This window comes from Onychomys torridus, chromosome 1, assembly GCF_903995425.1.
Source record: "Onychomys torridus chromosome 1, mOncTor1.1, whole genome shotgun sequence".
NCBI classification, from domain to species: domain Eukaryota; kingdom Metazoa; phylum Chordata; class Mammalia; order Rodentia; family Cricetidae; genus Onychomys; species Onychomys torridus.
Genome location: NC_050443.1, coordinates 98,067,097 through 98,089,395, shown reverse-complemented (window position 1 = coordinate 98,089,395; position 22,299 = coordinate 98,067,097). Strand labels below are relative to the sequence as shown.

The window sequence follows — 22,299 nt, the reverse complement described above, 5'->3', positions numbered from 1 at the left end:
GTGGGAAGGAAAACAGAGGTGGATGAGGTGTTCAGAGGAACCAGCGTTTGAATGACAGCCACCATGCAAAGAAAACCAAAGTGATTCTAATGAAAAGCAAAGAGGCCTGGACCAGCATTAGCAGATGCCTTCCTTTGTGCCCAGGGCTCCTTCTAATGCTTGACTGAGAGGACTCAGTCAGTCTCCACTGCCATTCTCTAGACTTAGCATGAGCTCGGATCCACTTCGCAGATGTGCAGAATGGTAGCCCTGGCCAAACTGCACAGCTGGTGGGCCTGTTTTTAGTTAAATCTCTGCTCTTGGGCCTGAAGGTTTCTGAATCAAGCCACAAATTAGCCCGACATCACAAGGGAAGGGGAAACATATATCACTGACACATGCTTTTAGTATCTCTTCTTGCTTTGTTATAAAGTTAAATCTCTCCAAGACTGGTGATAAAGTTCCCGTTGTTCACACCACTCTGTTGTTATAGGTATTTTAGTTTTCAAAATGTATTTTCCCTACGGATCTTCCTGCTTTTATCATCCTTTTACGTAGCGTTCATAATGGCATATGTCTGTTTTTTAAACACAATTTTTGTTTTGTGGCAGTGTGGAGGATCAAACCCAGTGCTAAGCCAGTGGTCTATCCCCGAGCTACAGCCTCAACCCTTGTTTTGGTTTTTGTTTGTTTGTGTCTTGTTTTTGAGATAGGTTCTTACTGTGCAGCCCAGGCTGGCCAAGAAACATCGCATCTTGACAATTCTCCTGCCCAAGATGATGGATGAGCTGCCACACCTGGCTCTCATCTCAGATTGTTTCTTTCAAAAAAATTTTTCCTGTGTTAATACATAGGTTTTAGGAACACCACTGTAATGACTGAAAACCACCCTATACATCTTATAAGGCACACTGTTGGCTGGTTTCCTAAAGTGGGTCTTCTCGGTTATTTCTTTGCTCTCACAGATGGTATTGCATGCCCATATATATGGACTTCCTCTGTAAATCATTTCCTTGTGATAAATTCCCAGACATGGTATTTCTTAGAGAACATTTTTTTAGCTCTGTGGACATGCCAGATTACTTTTTTAAAATGTCATACCATGGATGGGTGGTGGTGGTGCACACCTTTAATCCCAGCACTCAGGAGGCAGAAGAAGGAGGATCTCTGAGTTCAAGGCCAGCCTGCTCTACAGAGCAAGTTCCAGGACAGGTAAGGCTATACAGAGAAACCCTGTCTCTAAAAAAAGCAAAGGTATAAAAATGAAAATGTCATACCAGAGTGACTTCTGAGTAAAGCTGGAGGTGACATAGGATGACAAGCTCCATTCCTTAATATGTAATGAAATCAATAGCAAAAACATTCTTTAAAAATACTGAAGCAATAACTCAAGAAAGGGTTGTGACTTAATTCTGTAAACACTGCAAAGCAGTGGACAAAGTAGGGGAGAGATAGGTAGGAAGGGAGGGAAGGGAGAAGAAGAGGACAGGGGAGAGGAGGGGAGGGGAAAGGAGAGGAGAGGAGAGAGGAAGGAAGGGGAAGGGAGAGACGAGGAGAGGAGAGGGGGGAGAGAAAAGATTCTGGAACAGCGCATTGTTCAACCCCCCACCTCAGTAACCTAATAATGAAATGGTATTGTAAAGAGGAATGTGGGAGACCTCAAAAAATTCTGAGAGTTCTTACTGGCAGTAATCAATACTCAGGAGAAAAGTAGACTGTGGTGGCACCAGTGACCAGCTGAAAAAAAAAAAAAAAAAAAAAACAGGCCAAGAGCATCCTATCATAATGCTGGAGGGCCTCAGTGGAGGTCAGTACAACTGCCAGTTGGCACATCATAGAATCATGCTGGCATGGATGTGAGTTGAACTCATGGGAGTAGAGTGCACTTTAGCTAAGGTGGGAAGAAAGTGAGTCCATGACTCAGAAAATATGGGTAGGTTTCAGGGGGAAAGAGCAGCACTCAGATTTTCTAGGGATGGCAACTGTTTCTCTTAACCTGACCCTTGCAGCCACCACCATGTATTGATCCTTGAACTATACCCAGAAAAGTGAGTAAGATGAACTGGTCCCCAGGAAGAGTTTACTTGGTTATATTACAGCAGGGAGATACGGCATTTGTTGGAGGAGGAAGATGGGGGAGAGGAGGAGGATGATCCAAGTTCTGATGGCTAGGATGGGACACTGGTAAAAAGGTATACAGTTTAACTGAATGGAACTCAGACCTAATATACACACTCATGTTTATGGTGACATAATTTTTGACAATGGTGCCCAGATACTTAAATAGGAAAAATAATCTTTCAGCACACTGAGTATATGTGTGTAAAAAAATAAATTTAACCATATCAAAATTTAATTAAAAATACACCAGACCTGTAGTTAGAATTTTCCTGCCTAGCCCACAGTCAGGACAAATCTCTCTCACCTGCCAGACGCTCAGACCCAACCAAGTAAACACATAGAAACTTATATTGCTTACAAACTGTATAGCCGTGACAGGCTTCTTGCTATCTAGTTCTTCTATCTTAAATTAACCCATTTCTGTTAGTCTATACTTTGCCACATGGCTTGTGGCTTACTGGTGTCTTTACATGTTGCTTCTCATGGCAGCGGCTGGCAGTGTCTCGGGTGAGAGAGATTTGTCCTGACTGTGGGCCAGGCAGGAAAATTCTATCTACAAATGGCGCCCCACATTGGGTGCCAAATATTGGTGAAATTATTAAGGCCACTCCACGTAGTTAAAAGGGAAGTTTATTTTGTGGGGTAACTTACAAATGAAGGGATAGGTTGTAGGGTCTGGCTAAGGTATGGCACAGTCTGGTGGTGTTCTCTGGAGAACTCTGCTCAGTCTACCTCCTGTGTCCAGTGTCCCAGAACCAAGAGAGAGTCCTCCTCTCGATCCTGGGTCTTCTGCTTCCTCCTCTGCCCCGCCTTGTGGGCGTGAACATTACTAAAGCCTCAATGGGGGTTGGAACTTCCAGGCCAATGCTGGGATGGCTATCCACTACACAGCCCTAAATGCAAGAGGTAAAGCTATAAAAATTTTAGAAGGGGCTGGAGAGATGGCTCAGAGGTTAAGAACAGGGGCTGCTCTTCCAGAGGTCCTGAGTTTAATTCCTAGTCACCACATGGTGGCTCACAACCATCTGTTATAAGATCTGGTGCCCTCTTCTGGCCTGCAGTGACACATGCAGGCAGAACACTGTATACATAATAAATAAATAAATAAATCTTTTTAAAAATATTTTTTTTAGAAGACTCAAATAGTGACTTGGATGTCTGGAAGACAGCAGTCAAATGCCAGAGCAATATTAGACTTCTCAAGGAGTACATGGGAAAGTTGGATCACAGCTATAAGAAGAAGAGGTGGACAATGGCTGAAAATCTTTAACAGCAAAGCAAAATAGGAAACTTGACCAAAACAAAACAAGGAAAGAAAATGAAGTCTATCACAGAGGGGTTAGCATGGTGTGAGGATCCCTCCCTGCCAATGAGCAGGAGTTACCAAAGCTGTAGTTTAAGAAAATAATCTCAGAAAGTTGGCGCTCAGTTCTCAGTAACAGACATTTTTAAAGTGAAAAAGTCAAAGAGAAGAAAGAAATATATGCCTGTAGCAGCAACAGAGGGAGAAGAAATGTTCGGAAAACTCTCTGCTCAGCACTTGATGAACTTGGTGAAGACCCCTGCTTGAGTTGATGGCCTGGTAGCCCCAAACCCTCTGAGAACTACTCTTGGGGAGCCCAGAACAAATGCCACAGGGCTTTACTATACCTAACCAGCAAAATGCTGCTAGACTGTAGGTAAGAACGTGGAATCAAACTGTGCACTGTTCAGCAAGGGAGAAGCCTGGTCAGAGCTAGGGGCTGCAGGGGAATGCAGACTCAGGTTTGAAGTGTGTGTGCACTGGACATTGGAAAGGGTTGTCCAGGCATGGGGCCTGCATTCACAGCTGGGCCCTTGAAGAACCAACTAATGTTGTGACCAGTATCTGTGACCCACTCTGTGAAAGACTGACCAGGGTGTGACAGACATCTCGGATCCTGAAAAGTCCAGGCTGGAACTGGCCGGCAGACAATATTCTACTCCCAGGGAGTGCTGACAGTTGAGACTGGGTACTCTTAACACAAGTATGAAGAAAAATGCTACCTCAACTCTACTACAGCTTAGTCCCTCTTCAGCATTGCAAACTTCTACTGAATGAATAGGGGTGATTAATAAATAACTAACAAAAAAAAAAAAAAAAAAAAAAGAGGCCAGGCAGTGGTGGTGCACGCCTTTAATCCCAGCTCTCGGGAGGCAGAGGCAGGTGGATCTCTGTGAGTTTGAGGCCAGTCTGGTCTCCAAAGCGAGTTCCAGGAAAGGCAAAAAGCTACACAGAGAAACGCTGTCTTGAAACCCCCCCCCCAAAAAAAAAGAAAGAAAGAAAGAAAAGAAAAGAAAGAAAAACTCTTGTGTGTAAATATTTACCTAGAAAATGTTTTAGGGTAAGACAGAAGGTCGGGCTTGAAGACAAGGTAAATGAATTATAATAATCAATGGCAAAGCTAAATTATTAAGAAAGTACTAATAGAACATAAGAAATCTATGGGACACTACAAGAAGACCAAATCTATTAAACATGGTCATAGAAGAACTTCATGCTAAAGGCTTAGAAAATGTTTTCAAATAAACTCATGGTAGAAAATTTACCAAATCCATGTTAACATGATACAAGCTAGAGTCATCAGAGAGGAAGATGAGAAAATGAGTTAAGAAAATGCCTCCATAAGATCCAGCTGTAGGGCATTTTCTTAATTAGTGATCAGTGGGGGTAGACCCAGGCCATTGTGGGGTGCCATCCATGGGCTAGTGGTCCTGAGTTCTATAACAAAGCAGGCTGAGCAGGCCATGTAGACCAAATCAGTAAGCAGCACCCCTCCATGGCCTCTGCATCAGCTCCTGCCTCCAGGTTCCTGCCCTGCTTGAGTTCCTGTCCTGACTTCTTTTGGTGATGAATGTCGAAGTGGAAGTGGAAGTCAAATAAACCCTTTCCTCCCCAACTTGATTTTTGATCATGGTGTTTCATTGAAGCAATAGAAACCCTAACTAAGACATCTAGAGAAAGAGGCATCATCCAGATAGTAGGGCCAAAAAATAACTTCTTCATCACAGTCTAATCAAAACACTAAATCTACAAAATAAACTAAGTACATTGAAAGCTGCAAGGGGAAACATCAACTTATCCATAAAGGCAAGACTGTCAGAATAACAGATTTCTCAATAGAAGTTTTAAGATGTAATGTCTAAAATACAGTAACTGCCAACACAGACTATTATACAACCCAGCAAAAATGTCATAATTGAAGAAAAAAATCTTTCTACAATAAAACAGGCTAAAGGAATTCTAAGCCAGTTCTACAGAAGTTACCAGAAGGAAACATTCAGATTGAAGAGAAAGAGAAGCACACCCATGAGGCTGTGGGAAAGCCTAAAACCTCAGAACAGTAGTTAAGCAAACAAGAACACCAAACATTAAAAACCAACAAAATGACATCTTTTGGTAATAATTCTGAATATCAATTATTCAATCAAAAGACCCAGGATTTAAAAACAGGATCCAAGTGTTTATTGCCACCAAGAAAGATAGCTCACAAAAACATATGTGACCTTTGGTGGAAAGATGGAAAAAGGTATTCCAAGCGAAGACAACTAGGAAACAATTATTGCTATTCTGATATATTACAAGATTTATTTTTAAAAAATTAGAAGAGATAAAAATGGTCACATCATATGACTAAGGAAACAGTCCAAGATGATAATACATCAATGCACCAAAATTCTGATACACCCAATTTCATAAAACATATAACAATAACTACGGGTTAACCACAGCACAATAATAGTGGGTAACTTCAGTGTCCAACTTCAAAAATAGACAAGTCAGCCCAACAAAAAATAGATATGTGAGTTAAATCACATGTAAATCAAATGAATCTAAGAGACATAATATCCTGTCAAAACACTATAAAACACATCTTTCTCAGCACCCTATAAAACTTTCAATATACTAGATCATATAACAGGATATGAACAATAGTTAAATACAAAACACTGAGATAACTTCTTATATTTTATCTGTCCTCAATGAAGTAGAACTAGAAATCAAAACCAAGAGAAACTCAAGAACACGAACACTCATGGAGATGGAACGAAATTCTAACATGATGACTGAGTCATTGAAGAAATAATATATAGCAAATGCTGGAGTTGAATGTAAATTAAAACACAACATAGCAAAACTTATAAGAAAACATGAAAACAGCCCTCAAAGTAAAGTTTAGAGCTGCAAGTGTCTACATTTAATTTGTTCTTTTTTTTTTTAATTATGTATACAGTGTTCTGTTTGCATATAGCCCTGCAGGCCAGAAGAGGGCGCCAGATCTCATTACAGATGTTTTGTTTTTGTTTTTGTTTTTTTTTTTTTTTTTTTTTTTTTTTTTTTTTTTTTTTGAGCCACCATGTAGATGCTGGGAATTGAACTCAGAACCTCTGGAAAAACAGCCAGTGTTCTTAACCTCTGAGCCATCTCTCCAGCCTGTATTTACATTTAAAAAGAGAGATCTCTGTGGAATGTAGGACTCTGGGAGAGGGGGAGTAGAGGGGACAGGAAGGGAGGGGAGGGGAAGGGAGGAGAGAGAAAAGAGTGTGTGGGAGTGGAGGGAAGGGGAGGGAAGGGAAGAAGGTGCTTCGTGATAGGAAGTGGATGAAGCAAGAGTTGCTTAATGTTGATAATCAATTTTTTGTGGCACTTGATGATTTTTTATATTGTTGTTTTGTATATTTAAATTTTATTGTACAACAACAATAATACAGCAATGAAAGTTACAATAATGAATATCAGATTAAGTGACTTTTAAAAGCAAAATGATTTTAACTTCTTGCAGGTTTGATTTTTGTCTTAATTAGGAAATAACCTTGGAGGCTGAAGAGATGGCTCTGTTTGTAGAGCACTTGCCTCACAAGTATAATGATGAGTTGGATCCCTCACATTAAAGAGCTGGGTGTGGCAGCAGGCACTTGTAACCCTAGAGATGTCAAGATGGGAGGAAGAGACAGATGGAACTCCTGGAGCCCATTGGCCAGCTAGCCTGGACTACTTGGTGAAGTTCCAGGCCAGTGAGAGACCTTGTCTCAAGTGCAATTGAGAAGAGACCTGAAGACCCACGCCTGTGGTCCTCTGAGTCCACATGCTGTGATTACAAGGATGTGCATGCATCTGTAGGTGTGAATGTACACACACACACACACACATACACACACACACACATACACACACACATCTTTTGGTAATAATTCTGGATGTGGAACCAGTATTATTACAGTGCATAACGAGAGTCTGAAGCTCAAGAGACCCCCTGCTTCACAGTTTTCGGCTACAACCAAGAAAAACTAAACATCTTTTGTTAGAGACGGGGTCTTACTGTGTTCCCCAGGCCGGCCTCCAAACTGTAACTCTGTCATAGTTTTCTGAACACTGGGATTATAGGCTTTCCCAGTACACATAGCTAAATTTAATATCATTGTTTAAAAATTGTATATGTCATATGATTTCATTTTTTGGTTGTTTGTTTGTTTTCTTGAGACAGGGTTTCTCTGTGTAGCTTTGGAGACTTGCCTGGATCTCGCTCTATAGACCAGGCTGGCCTCGAACTCACAGAGATCCGCCTGCCTCTGCCTCCTGAGTGCTGGAATTAAAGGCATGTGCCACCACTGCCAGGCTATATGATCTCATTCTTACCAAATCCTTTCTCATCAGTGTGTCGTCGTATCTCTAATATATTAGTGCACCTGGAGAATGGGCTGGAGAAACTATCATCAAAAGTTGATTTCTCCGTGTGAGATTATTATGTGGCACCACTCCCGATGACACATGAACAGAAGTCTACTTGTTCATGTGGGCAGCCAGTGATAGACCAGAGTAAGGACAGCACCAAAGTCCAAATTGGTGAAGCAATGACTTTCATTGAGTCACTTACAGGAATATGGGTGAGGGGTTACATACAAGAGCAGAAGTGTGTCAAAGGCAGCTTCATCACCAAAGCCCACCCCAGCATGAGTGAGAGTTCACAAAAGCTGGGAACCTGGAGCACACTGCACAACCTGCAGGCAGTGAAGAGGCTGGAGAGTGTCCTTTCCAGGCAGCTCAGTTGGTCTAAGAGTGTCTCTCAGCAGTCCTTACTGTTCATACAGACTTGGGAATGGTGGAGGGGAGGGAGAGACGGGGGCAGAGGGTAGACCTGGAGTGTCTGGCTGGTTTCAGGGACTTGCTGAAGATTTTGAGTTGTTTGTTTCCCTACCTGAAGGAGCTTTCCTGCAGGATGTAATATTTCACCTTTCTCTGGAACATCTTGTCTCTTAATGACCTTCTCTCCAAGATGGAGGTTTTATCTGGGAGGAAATTGCTATATAATAGAGATTTAGAGTGATTTATTACTTTAGTTATTTAAAATGTGTTGCTTTTATTACTAAAAAATAATTTGGCTTGAGGGGTTGTGGAGATGGCTCAGTCAATACAGTGCCTGCTACTTGAGCATGAGGACCTAAGTTTGAATCCCCAAAATCTATATAAAATGCCAGCACAATGGTACATGCCTGAAACCCTTGTACTGAGGGGCACAAAGACAGGTAGATCCCTGATATTCATTGGCCAACCAGTCTATCAGAGTCAATGAGCTGTAGGTTCAGTGAGCAACTCTGTCTCAAAAAAAAAAAAAGTGGCAGCTATCAAGGAAGACATATGACATCAATTCTGACTCCCACAGTCATGAGTCCATATATGTGCATACACACTTGTTTACACACATGCATATATTCACACTAACAAGTATATACACTACACATACATGTAAAGAGAGAGGTGGGGAGAAGAGAGAGGAATAACTTAACTGAGTGTGTAATGCTAACATGGGAGGCTGAGGTAAGATTGTCACAAGTTTAAACCTAGGGAGCTGGCCAGATGGCTGCCAAGGCTGATAACCTGAGTTTGAACCCCTGAGACCTCCATGGTAGTAACAGAAAACTGAATTCCGGTCGTTGGTGGCGCACACCTTTAATCCCAGCATTCAGGAGGCAGAGCCAGGCAGGTCTCTTGAGTTCAAGGCCAGCCTGGTCTATAGAGCGAGACCCAGGATAGGCACCAAAAGCTACACAGAGAAACCCTGTCTTGAACAAAAAAAAATTAAAATTAAAAAATAGATAGAAAACTGACTTCCATAAATTGTCCTCCAACCTCCATACCCATGCTGTAACATGCCCTACCCCACAAGTAACTCAACAAATGCATGCACTTTTAAAAACAAGTTGTAAGCTAGGTTTGGCTACACAGTGAGTCCAAGTCCAATGCAATTGAACATTACTACAGAGCAGATCCCTGTCTCAAAGAATAAAAACAAGAAAACTTTACATAATCTTATCCTCACTTACCATTTTATATGGATAATATAGACACTGGTCTTTTAAACTTTTCACTCCAGTGTGTAGTTACCAGTAACAGGTAAGCGTCACCACATTCTTCTGGGACTGGTAGTTATGTGTTTTAGATGACTATAGTTGGAGCAGTCAGATTTTTCAAATGTGAAATTTAACCTTGGTGTACCAATGACACTTTCTGTTCCTTGGGTGCAGGAAGCATCTATGATTTTTACTTCTTCAAACAAGGTGGTGGACACTGGAGTGCATGGACAGAGTACATCACCAAAGAGGAGGAGACCATCCCTGCAAATGCAAAGGTAAAAGAAATGCTGTGGTTTCTGGAATTTCCCAAGTGCCCTTCCAGGTGGAAGAATGACAAGCTCCCTGGAAGCATTTCAAGGAAATGCTTTGCAAATATCAGACCCTCAAAGCATGGGGTTTAATAGCAGAGAGACCTAGATGCCTTATGGAGGCGTCAAGCCCTGGCTTCAGTTTACCCGACCATAAGTTGGAAGAGAAAAAAAAAAAAAAAAAGATAATCAGGACTGAAGGCGGTGTACACCTTCAGTACATAGTGGTACATAGTAGGAGTTAGATAGGTAGATAGGTGTTTGTCACTATTCTGATTATTGTTATTGTCTATAACATCATAATTACCTCTTGGTCACCTAAGTCTTAAAAGTCCACTTTACATCCTCAGAGAAAGAGTTCCTCCAGCAGACCTCTCAGAAAAACAGATTCTAGTCAGTGGACTTTCTGGGTAATGGCTGATTCACATATATTTCAGTCCTACAGAGAATGTGCAAAATGAGCGCTCTGGTGTCTCCATCAGTATATCCTCGTAGATGTTATTTATCCTTCTGAGCTGAGGGGTGCAGCTCTTCTGAATGTAGTCACAGATGGCAGATGGAGATGTGAGGCTATTGCCAGACACCAGGCAGGACCCCAGATGCTCTCATAAAGATGCTTTAGGCAGGGTGACACTGTGCTGCTCTCAGGGCATACACCCTAGGGGCTGGTGTGGAAAGAAACCCTGGCACCGAGGTCCTCAGCTTTCATTGTCCTTATACAGCTCTGCTGTCTGAATGCCATGGGGTTTGAATTTGTACTGAATTCATATGGATGGGAGCCCGGTATAGAAAGTATTTTCAGCTCCAATGGGTATTTTCCCCTTGTCAAACAATCATCTGAGTAGCTGAAAATAACACTGGGTGAAAGCCAGCTGGCTTCAAGTTGCTGATCTCGGCTGTAAAATGGGCATCTTGAACCTGGTTCAGCATTCAGCATCACTAATGGGGAGCATGGCTTCGTGGAGAATCCTGGCCTGCTTGCAACCTGTTTTATCATGTCTTAAAAGGTTCCAGGGGAGCCTTCAGGATGCTACAGACATGACTGCATCCTCTTACTGGACTTTATCATTCTCTTCTCTGCCTTATGACCATATCCATCTGCTTCTTTTTCACCTAGCCAAATTCTTTCTCTAAAGAAGCCAAGCTTTTGTTTGCAAAGGCATCCAAGATTTGTAGATTCAGTGACACCCAAGTCAAGGTCAAGTTTCGTTTTGGGAAGCAACATGTATTTACAAGCCACAGTGTGAATGGTACTCCAACACAGCAGCTCAAGTCCATGACTCCTTTTCAAACTAGACATATGAGACCTCTACGTCTAATAAACATCTTCCAATCCCTTGCCCTGACCCACCAAGTGATTAGTTGTGACAAAATGATTGATAACAGGGTTGGGGCTCAGAAAATTCAAATTTAGGTAAGATAGTCTACCCAAAGTAATAAGGATTCCAGAAGCCAAGATGGAGGTCTCCTAATCCACTTAGAATCCTCAGGTCCAGGAAGAACGTGTTCAGTTTCCATATTAAAAACATGAGGGATTCAGTGAGCATAGGTTTTCGGGACCAAGAATCTCAATGTCAGGGAATGTAGGTCAGCGACAAGAAAGGTCTCAGCTCAAGTTGCATTGACTTTGTGTCACTGTGGTAGACTGGGAGCGTCAACTCAGAGGAGGAGGTGCCTGCTTTTTGGCTGATGGTTTTATGCTGTGCTTTCTTGGCCCCATCGTCACATGGCTGATGTTAAGGCATAATATTACATAGAAGGGCTCAGCAGAGAAAACTTCCTCTCTTCATGACACCTAGGCATCAGAGAGAGAAAAGGAAGACAGGGACAGGATATAGCCTTGAAAAAAAATGTTCTTCAAAGACCCCTCTACCCTCCAATAAACCAATGAGTCATGAACCCATCAAGGGATTAATCTACTGATAAGATCACAGCCCTCAGGATCCACTTACTTCATAAAAAACAAAAAAAAAAAAAAAAACCCTCTGAACATTTCTCCATTGGAAACCAAGCCTTCAGCAATGAGTCTTTTGGAGATATTCCAGGCCTAAACCAAAACATACCTAAACCTCCGAGCCAGAATAGGTGGCACATGGGAGGTGGATCTTGCTTAAGATAAGGCAGACTACTTGGTTGAAAGGAAGTCTCAGAGATAGAAGCTAAACACTGACCCTTATTATTATTGATTTTTATGCCGGCTTAGTATTAAGAATGTAGACTTTGGAATCATACAAGCCGGAATTCAAATCCCTTCCTTTTCCAATTATGTCCTATGTCTCTTGGGCAAATTAAAGAAGACTTCTGTACCTCTGCTTCCTCAGGGACAATAGCTTTGTGTGGTCCCATCTGATCTCTGACAACTGTGTATTGAATGCCACGGTTATCCCCATTTCAGAGCTGAAACTGAGGGCCCTGGGAAGGTTAAATGGTTGTTCAAAGTCATAAAGGTAGTAAATGGAGCTATAGTTCAAACCTGGATCCCGTGAATCCCAAGACTCAGTCTTCCTGGTCCAGGACCAAGATTTTCTCATATCTTTGTGACACAGGTATCAGACCTCATCATCCCCACAATGGAGACTGCCCGGCAGTCCTTCTTCTTAAAAACCTACCTGGACCATGAGATCCCGATACTGTTCGTGGGTCCTACAGGCACTGGCAAATCAGCCATCACCAACAACTTCCTTCTCCACCTTCCCAAAAATATCTATTTGCCCAACTTCATCAATTTCTCTGCCAGAACTTCAGCCAACCAGACCCAGGATATCATCATGTCCAAGCTGGATCGGCGGCGGAAAGGCCTTTTCGGGCCTCCCATAGGAAAGAAAGCAGTGGTGTTTGTAGGTAAGGCATTGGCTCGAGTCTGGGTAGACCAAGTACTTGTATCCAAGCTGCAGTAATCCAGAGCTTCCCCATTCTCCAGCAGATGATTTAGCCTTCCTTGTATCACCACTTCTTCTCACCTCCTTACACCTTCCCTCCCTCCCTCCTCCCTCCCTCCCTCCCTCCCTCCCTCACTCACTCACTCACTCACTCTCTCCTTCCTTCTCTCCCTCCTTCCCTCCTTCCTTCTTTCCTTCTTTCTCTACTTCCTTCCTTCCTTCCTCCCTCCCTCTCTCCTTCCCTCCCTCCCTCCTCCCTCCCTCCCTCCCTCCCTCACTCCTTCCTTCTTCCTTCCTTCCTGTCCCTCCTTTCCTCTCTGCTTTTCCTTCTTCTTCTTTGTAGGGAACAGTATTTCTTGGGGACTGTGGTGGTGGCAGCTAAGTCTGACACCTCCAGAAGTAACATCTGTGTCCATTTGCATCAGACAAGTGAGTTACCACTAAGTGACAACAAATAAGTGGGCGTCACTAAGTGAAGGAACCCAAGAGTTGCTAAGATAATGTTTGTGAAGTAAGAACATTGACTTTTTCTCAACGTTCACCTTTGTGCAAAGCACTTCCTCTTTTTTTCCAATTTGGGCCTCAGACCCGAAAGAGATTAATCATCATTATGATTGTACTAGCCTGGCTGCTGACTCAGGAGGTACTCATAAGGCCCCTGCTGTCTTGGGTCATCTTGTGTCCTGTACTTTAAATTCGTGAATTAATAATACATATTTCATGGTTATATTTATATCTTTATGGATGCACATCATCTCCTGAAAGGCAGGAATCTTATCCATTTTATTTTCCTTTCTTTTCTGCCTTTCCTTTTATCCCTCCATCCAGGGTTGCTGTATCTATTTTCAACCCTAGGTATAGTTTGACTTAGCCTCACTGATCTGAAGGTCAGTTCTTTACCTTAAACACATGGTTAATGTTTGCATTAAGTGAGTTAATTTGTCTAAAGTTCCTAAAATGTTGACTCACACAAGCTGATCATACTATCAATAATTGTTGAAGAAAACTGGACTGGTGTCTCTTATGCACCAAGACTGAGCAATGTGTCCCACAAGGAAAATGTTCTTGCACTTAAGAGAACCTGTGACCCTTTCTTGCCATTTTGAGTCTCATGAAAGTGCCTAGTTCAAAGCCTTGCTCTGACCAGAGTTCAGCTATTGCATGTTGACTTAATGCCCAGTCAGGATAAAAAGTTCTTACTCAATAGTACAGAATTTGCTTAGCATGTAGAGAGGTTCTGGGTTCAATCCCCATCTCACTAAAAATTCTATATTAGCTGGCAGACAGCACCTGGCTAGTACCATAAAACTCCATCTCAAGACAGAAAATACAACAAAAGGAAACATTTGGCAGCCCCTTCACTGTTATATGCTTAGCAATCAACAAAATGTCTGTGGTACAGTAATCAGTGTATGTTGGCTAAGGAAAATGGGGGAAAGTTAAATCCTCATTTGTTGTCAGCCCATGTATCCTATAGCATATGGGCAAGGATTTCAATAAGATAGCAAAGTCTAAACCCAAGAAAAGCTTTTCCCATATACTCAGGATGTCTACTGACTGGGTCTGGAATGGGGGTAGGGTCATTGGAAACAGACTTTCTCATGAAGGAAACAGTCATTGGTTACCCCTGTAAGACCAGATGATCCCATGGACTCACAGTGTTTGTGGCTGTGGCTTCCTTCTACAGATGACCTTAATATGCCAGCCAAAGAGGTGTATGGAGCCCAGCCCCCCATCGAACTGCTGAGGCAATGGATTGACCATGGCTACTGGTTTGACAAGAAAGATACCAACAGGCTGGACATTGTGGATGTTCTGCTTGTGACTGCCATGGGCCCTCCTGGTGGAGGAAGGAATGATATCACTGGTATGTCTAGGAAGAGGGTTTATTCCTCTCTCCACTCCCCTACAGAGCTGGCCATTGTGGATGAATTGGTTCAGGGCCTTCTGACAGGAGAAAATGTGGAATATGCCTTTGTGCACAGCTAGGAAGGTTTGGGTTGGCTCCAGACTTCAAGTTGGAAGTTGTGGGCAGTGGGATGGGAAGAAAACAAGAGTCTGTGAGGAAGTCTTCATCTATTCACCTCCATAAGAAGAGGGGAACTACAGGGCTGCATTTACCTTGGATCTGAGCACAACCAAGTCTAGGGAACCTTGAATCCGTAGGGTTTTTATATTACTATTTTCCATAGCTTGTTCAAATAGGAATATGCTTCCAGAACACATGGCAATGGGCAACTTTCAAGTTCAACCATAAATAGGAACTCTGAAAAGTGTCTGTCATAAAAGCTAGTTCTCAGCATCTGCCATGAACATGACTGTAATCCCATGAGATCAGGTACAATGCTGGTCCCAGTGAGAGCATCCATGTTCCATGGGAGCTCAGGGAGTGCCAGGTGGAGGGAGCTAAGTGGGTTTGTGGGCTGAATTGAGGGGAGTAAGGAAACAGTGTTCTGCTCTGGACCAGGTCCTCTCAGGAAGTTAGGGTGATCTGATGATTCAGTGTCTTAATTTTTATCCAGAAGTCTGAAAAAATGAAGAGAACCCAGTGTTGTCATTTGGTAAAGAAGCTGAGTGACTCAGATTAGCTGTGAGGGAGGATACCAGGTCATCTTTCATGGCTGGCAAAGCAATCCTGTTTCTATTGTAATCTGTCATTGTCAGGGAGTGATTACATCTGATGCTGATGTTTTTAGGAAGATTTATTTTTATTGTATGGGTATGAGTGTTTTGCTTGTGTGTGTATCTATATATGTACTGCATGTATGCCTGGTGCCTGAGGAGGCTAGAAGAGGGCACCAGATCCCCTGGCACCGAAGTTATATAGACAATTGTGCGCCTCCATCTGGGTGCTGGGGACCAAACCTAAGTCTTCCCCAAGAGCAGCGAGTACTCTTAACCACCAAGCCATCTCTCTAGCCCTTAATGCTGATGTTTAGTGAAATTGTATTCAGCAGGAAACCAATAACCTAGCCTATGATATCAGTTATTAGTATTCAGATGGAGAAACTGACGTTCAAGGCAACGGATTATGGTTATTGACAGCGCAGTGATTGAGAACATGGCAACAAATAGCCCATGTCTGGCAAACACAGAGAAAGCATAAACTTATATTAAATACTATTCTTTTCATCAAAATAGAGTGACTCACACACCTACCAATCAGCAACATAGAAAATATCAGTCTACCTCCACGTGTATCCACATACACATTTACATGTACCAACATGCACATGTATATACACCTCTATGTACAAGTACATACATCATGCACACAATTGTAAAAAGAGATTTTTTTAAAAAGATATCCAACATTAACCTCTGGTTTACACACAAATATACACATATACAATCCCACATATAAACACATGAATACAAAACAGACACACACACATACTTATTCATGCAAGAACACATTCATACCAGACAAACACACACACACACATACACACACACACATACACACACACTTATGCATGAATATATACATACCAGACACACAGACACATACATGAACACATGCATATCAAGCACACATAGACACATAAAAATCAGTCTACTGTTACATTTTTAACAAGAAAAATATACATATGTGTATTTTAAATTTATTTATTTATTCTTATATGCATGGGTGTTTTGCCTGCATCTATGCCTGTGTGCCATGTGCATGCAGTGCCAAAAGAGTCCAGAAGTGAGTGTTGGATGCCTGGAGTTACAGGCAGTTGTGAGCCCCATGTGGGTGCTGAAAATTGAACCTGGGTCCACTGGGAGAATAGTCAGTGCTCTTAACCACTGAGTCATCTCTCAAGCCCTTATATGTGCATGTTTATAAGTATGTCCACATACATATAATTACAATGCATGTGTTTAGACAAAACATAGAAACTACGTATTTTACATGTATTTGTGAAAAACTGAAGGAGGAGTTTTGAGAAACGATGGCAGTAATAGCACACCAAGTTTTGGCTCTTCCCAAATCCATAAATAAGTGCAGACAACTTACAGAGCCCTGATTCCCAAAATGCTAATGACTAAGAACAAACCCCACACAGCTACAGGACCTGCAAGCTCTACCTGCACATGGGCAAGAGAAAGGAGGAGGAAGCAGTGGGCTCCACAAGCCTGACAGGGTGGTCAACTCGGGGACAGAGAGGGCAGTGAGGGAGACGCTTTCTACAAATCAATTGTGTAATTGTTTGGCTATTCTACAGTAACCAGGTGTTTTCTTTAGTTTTTAAAAATAATATTGTGAGGCTGAAGAGATAGCTCAGCAGTTAAGAGCATATATTGTTCTTGAAGAAGACCTGGGTTCATTCCCAGGATCCTTGTTGGGCAGTTCACAGGGGATCCTCTTCTGGAGACCTCAGATACCAGCATTCATACATGCACAGACCCATACACAGACACACATAGAAACATGTAATTAAGAAGTGAGGGACTGGAGCAGTTAAGAACACTGGCTGCTCATACCAAGGATCTGGCTTTGATTCCCAGCACCCACATGATTGCTCACAACTCTCTGTAACTCTAGTTTTTAGGGATCCTGTGCCATTGGTCTCCAAGGTACCTGGTAATACACACGCACACAGACTTTCATATAAAATAGAGTAAAACCAATTTTAAAATAAGTGAATAAGAGTGAAGTCTTAAAAATAAAAACTATCTTGTATGCCAGAGGAGGCACTATGAGCATCACTTCTGCAAATCACGGAGGCAGTCTGTATCTGCACTGAGCATGCAATATAGCCCCCAGCCACTGAGCACATTTCATGGAGCCAGGAAAATTGAGGAAGCCCATTCTTGATGCTATAGTTAGTATGAAGTATGAATAACTGCATGTGGCTAGGCTGACATGTTGGACAGCAGGGTTATAGACCATGAGAGCATAGGGAAACTGACTCATTAGGTCTGGGAATTAGGCATGCAAACTCAAGTGTCTGTGTTTCCAGGACGATTCACTCGCCATCTTAACATCGTTTCCATCAACGCCTTTGAAGATGACATCTTAACCAAGATTTTCAATTCTATCACTGACTGGCACTTTGGGAAAGGGTTTGATGTCATATTCTTACGGTAAGAAGCTCCTGTTGCTTCCTGGTTATTGACTGGGGGTCCTCACTTCTGCTTGACTATGTGACTGGTCTTCCTCCCAAGGTATGGGAAGATGCTGGTCCAAGCTACTCAGACAATTTATAGAGCTGCAGTGGAGAACTTCTTGCCAACCCCCTCCAAGTCACATTACGTCTTCAACCTTCGGGACTTCTCACGGGTGATTCAGGGGGTACTGCTGTGCCCCCACACCCACCTGCAGGTCAGTCACTTCTACTCCTGTCTTGCAAATCTTTGGTAATATTCCTGGATGTATACTAATAGTGTGCCTAATAGGATTGGCTTTTACTAATCCCGAACTCTATTCTCTGAAGTGTGCATGACATATCATCTTAGTTATACCTCACATCAACCCCAAGATTTAAAGTCCTTCTGAGAACCATCACCACAAGCACCATCTTTAATACATTTGAATGACTAACTCTGCATTTAGGATTTGGAAAAATTTATCCGGCTTTGGATCCATGAGGTTTACCGAGTCTTTTATGACCGTCTGATTGACAATGAGGACAGACAGACTTTCTTCAACCTGGTGAAGGAAACCACCTCCAATTGCTTCAAACAGACCATGGAGAAGGTAAGTCTTTTTTGGTTTTTCAAGACAAAGTTTCTCTGTGTAGCCCTGGCTGTCCTGGAACTTGCTCTGTGGACCAGGCTGGCCACTAACTCACAGAGATCCACCTGCCTCTGCCTCCTGAGTGCTGGGATTAAATGTGTGCACCACCACTGCCCAGCTGACAAATCTTATCTAGAATCATCTGGCCTCAGAAACAGGCCCACGTTAGTCTGACTCTAGATTGCATTCCCAGAAAAGACCGCTTTTCCCCCTGAATCATGGGAAATGGCCTATACATAAATTAGTCTTCGATTTGTTGATATTTTACTTGGTTCAATTTTGCTTCACTTCTATGATAACATGTAAGTTTCAGTACACACAAAATGGTTCATCTGTGATGCTATTTATTTTCAATTAATTTAAGGGTCTGGGGAAATGACTCAGTCATTAAGAGCAGGTATTGCTCTTTCAGAGAACCCAGGTTTGGTTCCCAGCTTACACACCAAGCAGCTTACAATAACTTCTAACAAAAGCTCCAGAGGATCTAATGCCCCACCTCAAGCACCTGCACACACATGCACACACCCACACATAAACACACATAGTTAAAAGCAAAAGTAAATCCTTAAAAATAAAACTAATTTAACTTAAAATACAGTCTAAGTCCAATTCATTTGGATTTGGGGAGGAAAACACAAATTTTTATAATTTAACCAAGACCCTGGTAAAATTCAGCCAAAAGATTCAGTGTCACATAGTTGTGAACACTTTCTTCTTCCTATTTTGAAAATGATTTTAAACCTATATGTTCGCATCTTAATTTGCTTTACCAAGCAGTGACTATTTCCCCAGGGAAAACATAGGAGTGTCTTATGCTGCACCTGGAGGCCAAGAGCAGAGGGATTGACAGATCCTCATCTCAGGAGGAGGAAGCATCTTAAGCGTCCTATTCTAGGCAGAGTAGAGAGTATAGATGTCACCCACACCTCTGTTGAGTACAGGACCAAACATGGGAAAACAAGGCCATCCTTCCCATGCCTTCTGGGGGATCTTACAAGCCAACCACCAATATTTAACAACTTAGGGAAGAGCAGATGTGTATATGTAGTACAGACATGTATGTGGGGCTGAGCTTGGCAGCATAGTCCTTTAATTTCAGGAGGATCTCTGTAAGTCCATAAACAACCTAGAGTACATAGTTACTCCCAGGCTGGCATGGAGTACTCAGCAAGACCCTGCCTACAAACAAACAAGCAAAAATGGTAGTCAGGGCTAGGGAACAGGCTCAGTTGTTAAAAGAACTTGCTGCTTTTCCTGTTTGCCTCCCATCACTCACATCAGAAAATTCACAACTACCTCTAACTACAGCTCTAAGAGACCCGACTCCCTCTCCAGCCTCTGAGAGTACCCACATACACACATGGCATACACACACACACACACACACACACACACACACACAAAATAATAATAATAATAATAATAATAATAATAATAATAATAATAATAATTTTTTTAAATGTTTGTGGGTATATACTTATGAGTATGGTACCATCAGGGGTCAGAAGAGGGCATTGGCTCCCCTACAACTGAAGTTACAGGCCATTGTGAGCTGTCTGATGCTGGTGCTGGGACCTGAACTTAGGTCCTTTATAGAGTTGTACATGCTCTTAGCCACTCAGCTAGCCCCACTCACACCTGTACTGTTCTTTTATCCAACCATCACACCCATATATTGTTTAAAATGTGTCTATTGATGAGCCATGGCTTGGAAGATGTGCTCAGGAAAAACAAGCAGGTCTCCCTTTCACTCACTCCCTCCTACCCACAGACAGCCTGGGCCACAGGCTAAGGGCCCGGGCTAACACTCACCTTTCCCACAGGTGCTCATCCATTTGTCACCTACTGGGAAGATAGTTGACGACAACATCCGTAGCCTCTTCTTTGGGGATTTTTTGAAGCCGGAAAGTGACCAAAAAATCTATGATGAGATCACTGACCTGAAACAACTCACAGGGGTCATGGAGTACTATCTGGATGAGTTCAACAGCATCAGCAAGGCCCCCATGTCTTTGGTCATGTTCAAGTTCGCCATTGAGCACATCTCCAGGATCTGTAGAGTCCTGAAGCAGAACAAAGGCCACTTGCTCCTGGTGGGCATTGGTGGCAGTGGGCGGCAGAGTGCCACCAAATTGTCCACGTTCATGAACTCATACGAGCTGTACCAGATCGAAATCACCAAGAATTACACAGGCAATGATTGGAGAGAGGATCTAAAAAAGATAATGCTGCAGTCTGGGGTGGCCACCAAGAGTACCGTGTTCCTCTTCTCGGATAACCAGATCAAGGACGAGTCGTTCGTGGAAGACATCAACATGCTTCTGAACACAGGCGATGTGCCCAACATATTCCCTGCTGATGAGAAGGCTGAACTTGTAGAAAAGATGCAATCAGCAGCCAGGACAGAGGGAGAGAAGATCGAAGTCACCCCCCTGTCCATGTACAACTTCTTTATTGAGAGAGTGAGGAAGAACCTTCACATTGTCCTTGGTGAGAAGTGGGAAAGTCTACCTGCCTTGGTCCTCTAGAATCTTGAGGGTCTTCCCAATATCTCTGATCCAGTCTCCTTTACTGATTTAACTGAGGCACCAACCAATAGTCACAGTCTGGGCTTCCTCTGGCAATTTTTTCTCAGTCTTCCCCCAAACAACTGTGTTAAGCCTGTTCCAGTCTCTTGAGCTCTCTGAATTCTTCCAGAAAGATCATAGCTTAGCCTCTTACCTGGTGCAGAACACCAGTGTTCTCCATGAAGGATCTAGACAAACTCTCCATACACCCAGGGGATGTGCTTACCTGTTCCCTCCTGTTCACCTTTCTCTGTCCCTACACCCCTCATGCTAGCCAGGCCACTGTTGACTCTCTCATATCTCACCTTTGCACTGTCCTTTCCTGCCTCTGTTCTTGTTCATTCTAGACTTTTCTTATCCATTAATCCAATGGGTTTTTTCCCCTGTGTTGCAGATGGGATAATTGTATATGTGTGCACATGAATACACAAATTAAAATAATCACTTTCCATTAGGATGAGGATCAAAACCTTCTCACATATGCCTTATAAGGTCACCCACCAGACCCACCCTGTATCCTCTCCCTCATTTCCAGCCATATTCCTCCTCATGGCCCTCCAGTCACACTGGCTTCTCAATGCTTCCTCCAAACACTAAATAGTGAATGAAATTTGAGGCACAGAACCAAGAGTCTGTGACTGAATGGAGATGGGGTCAGAAGCAAGCCATCAGCATTCTGTGGGTATCTAAATATGGTGCCTTATATTAAAGCACAGATAGACCTAATAGGACAAAGAGCTATATCCCCAAGGACCCAAAGGCACAATAGTCCATGCAGGAGATTAGTTAAAAAAAAAAAAACAACCCTACCATAATACATTGAAACACCGTCATAAAAATAGCCCACAGTTCTTCTGTTTCCCGGGCTCTCATCATGGTTATTTATATTCACATTCCCACAGTACCATCAAGAGGCATTGCTGGGCCCTTGGAAACCTCTCCCTTCCCTTAGCTTCTCCAAGCCTTGGTGGAAGGGAACTAACCAAGCCTATTTTTCTTTAGCCATGAGTCCAATTGGGGATGCCTTCAGAACCCGCCTGAGAATGTTCCCTTCACTTATAAACTGCTGCACAATTGACTGGTTCCAGGCTTGGCCAACCGATGCCCTAGAGTTGGTGGCCAACAAATTTCTAGAGGATGTGGAGCTTGATGACAACATTCGGATGGAGTAAGTTTCGTTTCATTCCGACACCCCAGGTGTTGCAAGCTGAAGTTCCAGCCGGTTGTTTATGTTGTTTGAAAGATTTCTCAGTGTACGGGTAGAAGAGATCTTACCCTTTAAAATCAAACAACATTTTTGTTAGCTATTGAATACAGCACCTTTGCTGGAAAAGAAAAGGAGCAAGGGC

The 22,299-nt window shown here is 42.7% G+C and overlaps 1 protein-coding gene across 1 annotated transcript in view; it reads left to right on the top strand.

Annotated features, from left to right (window-relative positions):
• The window catches only part of Dnah3 (dynein axonemal heavy chain 3), a 170,663-nt gene that overhangs the window by 102,658 nt on the left and 45,706 nt on the right, over positions 1–22,299 (top strand). The window contains exons 41-48 of the mRNA XM_036190626.1: positions 9,643–9,746; positions 12,326–12,620; positions 14,346–14,525; positions 17,608–17,731; positions 17,813–17,969; positions 18,201–18,344; positions 20,207–20,873; positions 21,953–22,118. Of these exons, the coding sequence (XP_036046519.1) occupies positions 9,643–9,746; positions 12,326–12,620; positions 14,346–14,525; positions 17,608–17,731; positions 17,813–17,969; positions 18,201–18,344; positions 20,207–20,873; positions 21,953–22,118 (1,837 nt within the window). The remainder of the gene's footprint in view (positions 1–9,642; positions 9,747–12,325; positions 12,621–14,345; positions 14,526–17,607; positions 17,732–17,812; positions 17,970–18,200; positions 18,345–20,206; positions 20,874–21,952; positions 22,119–22,299) is intronic.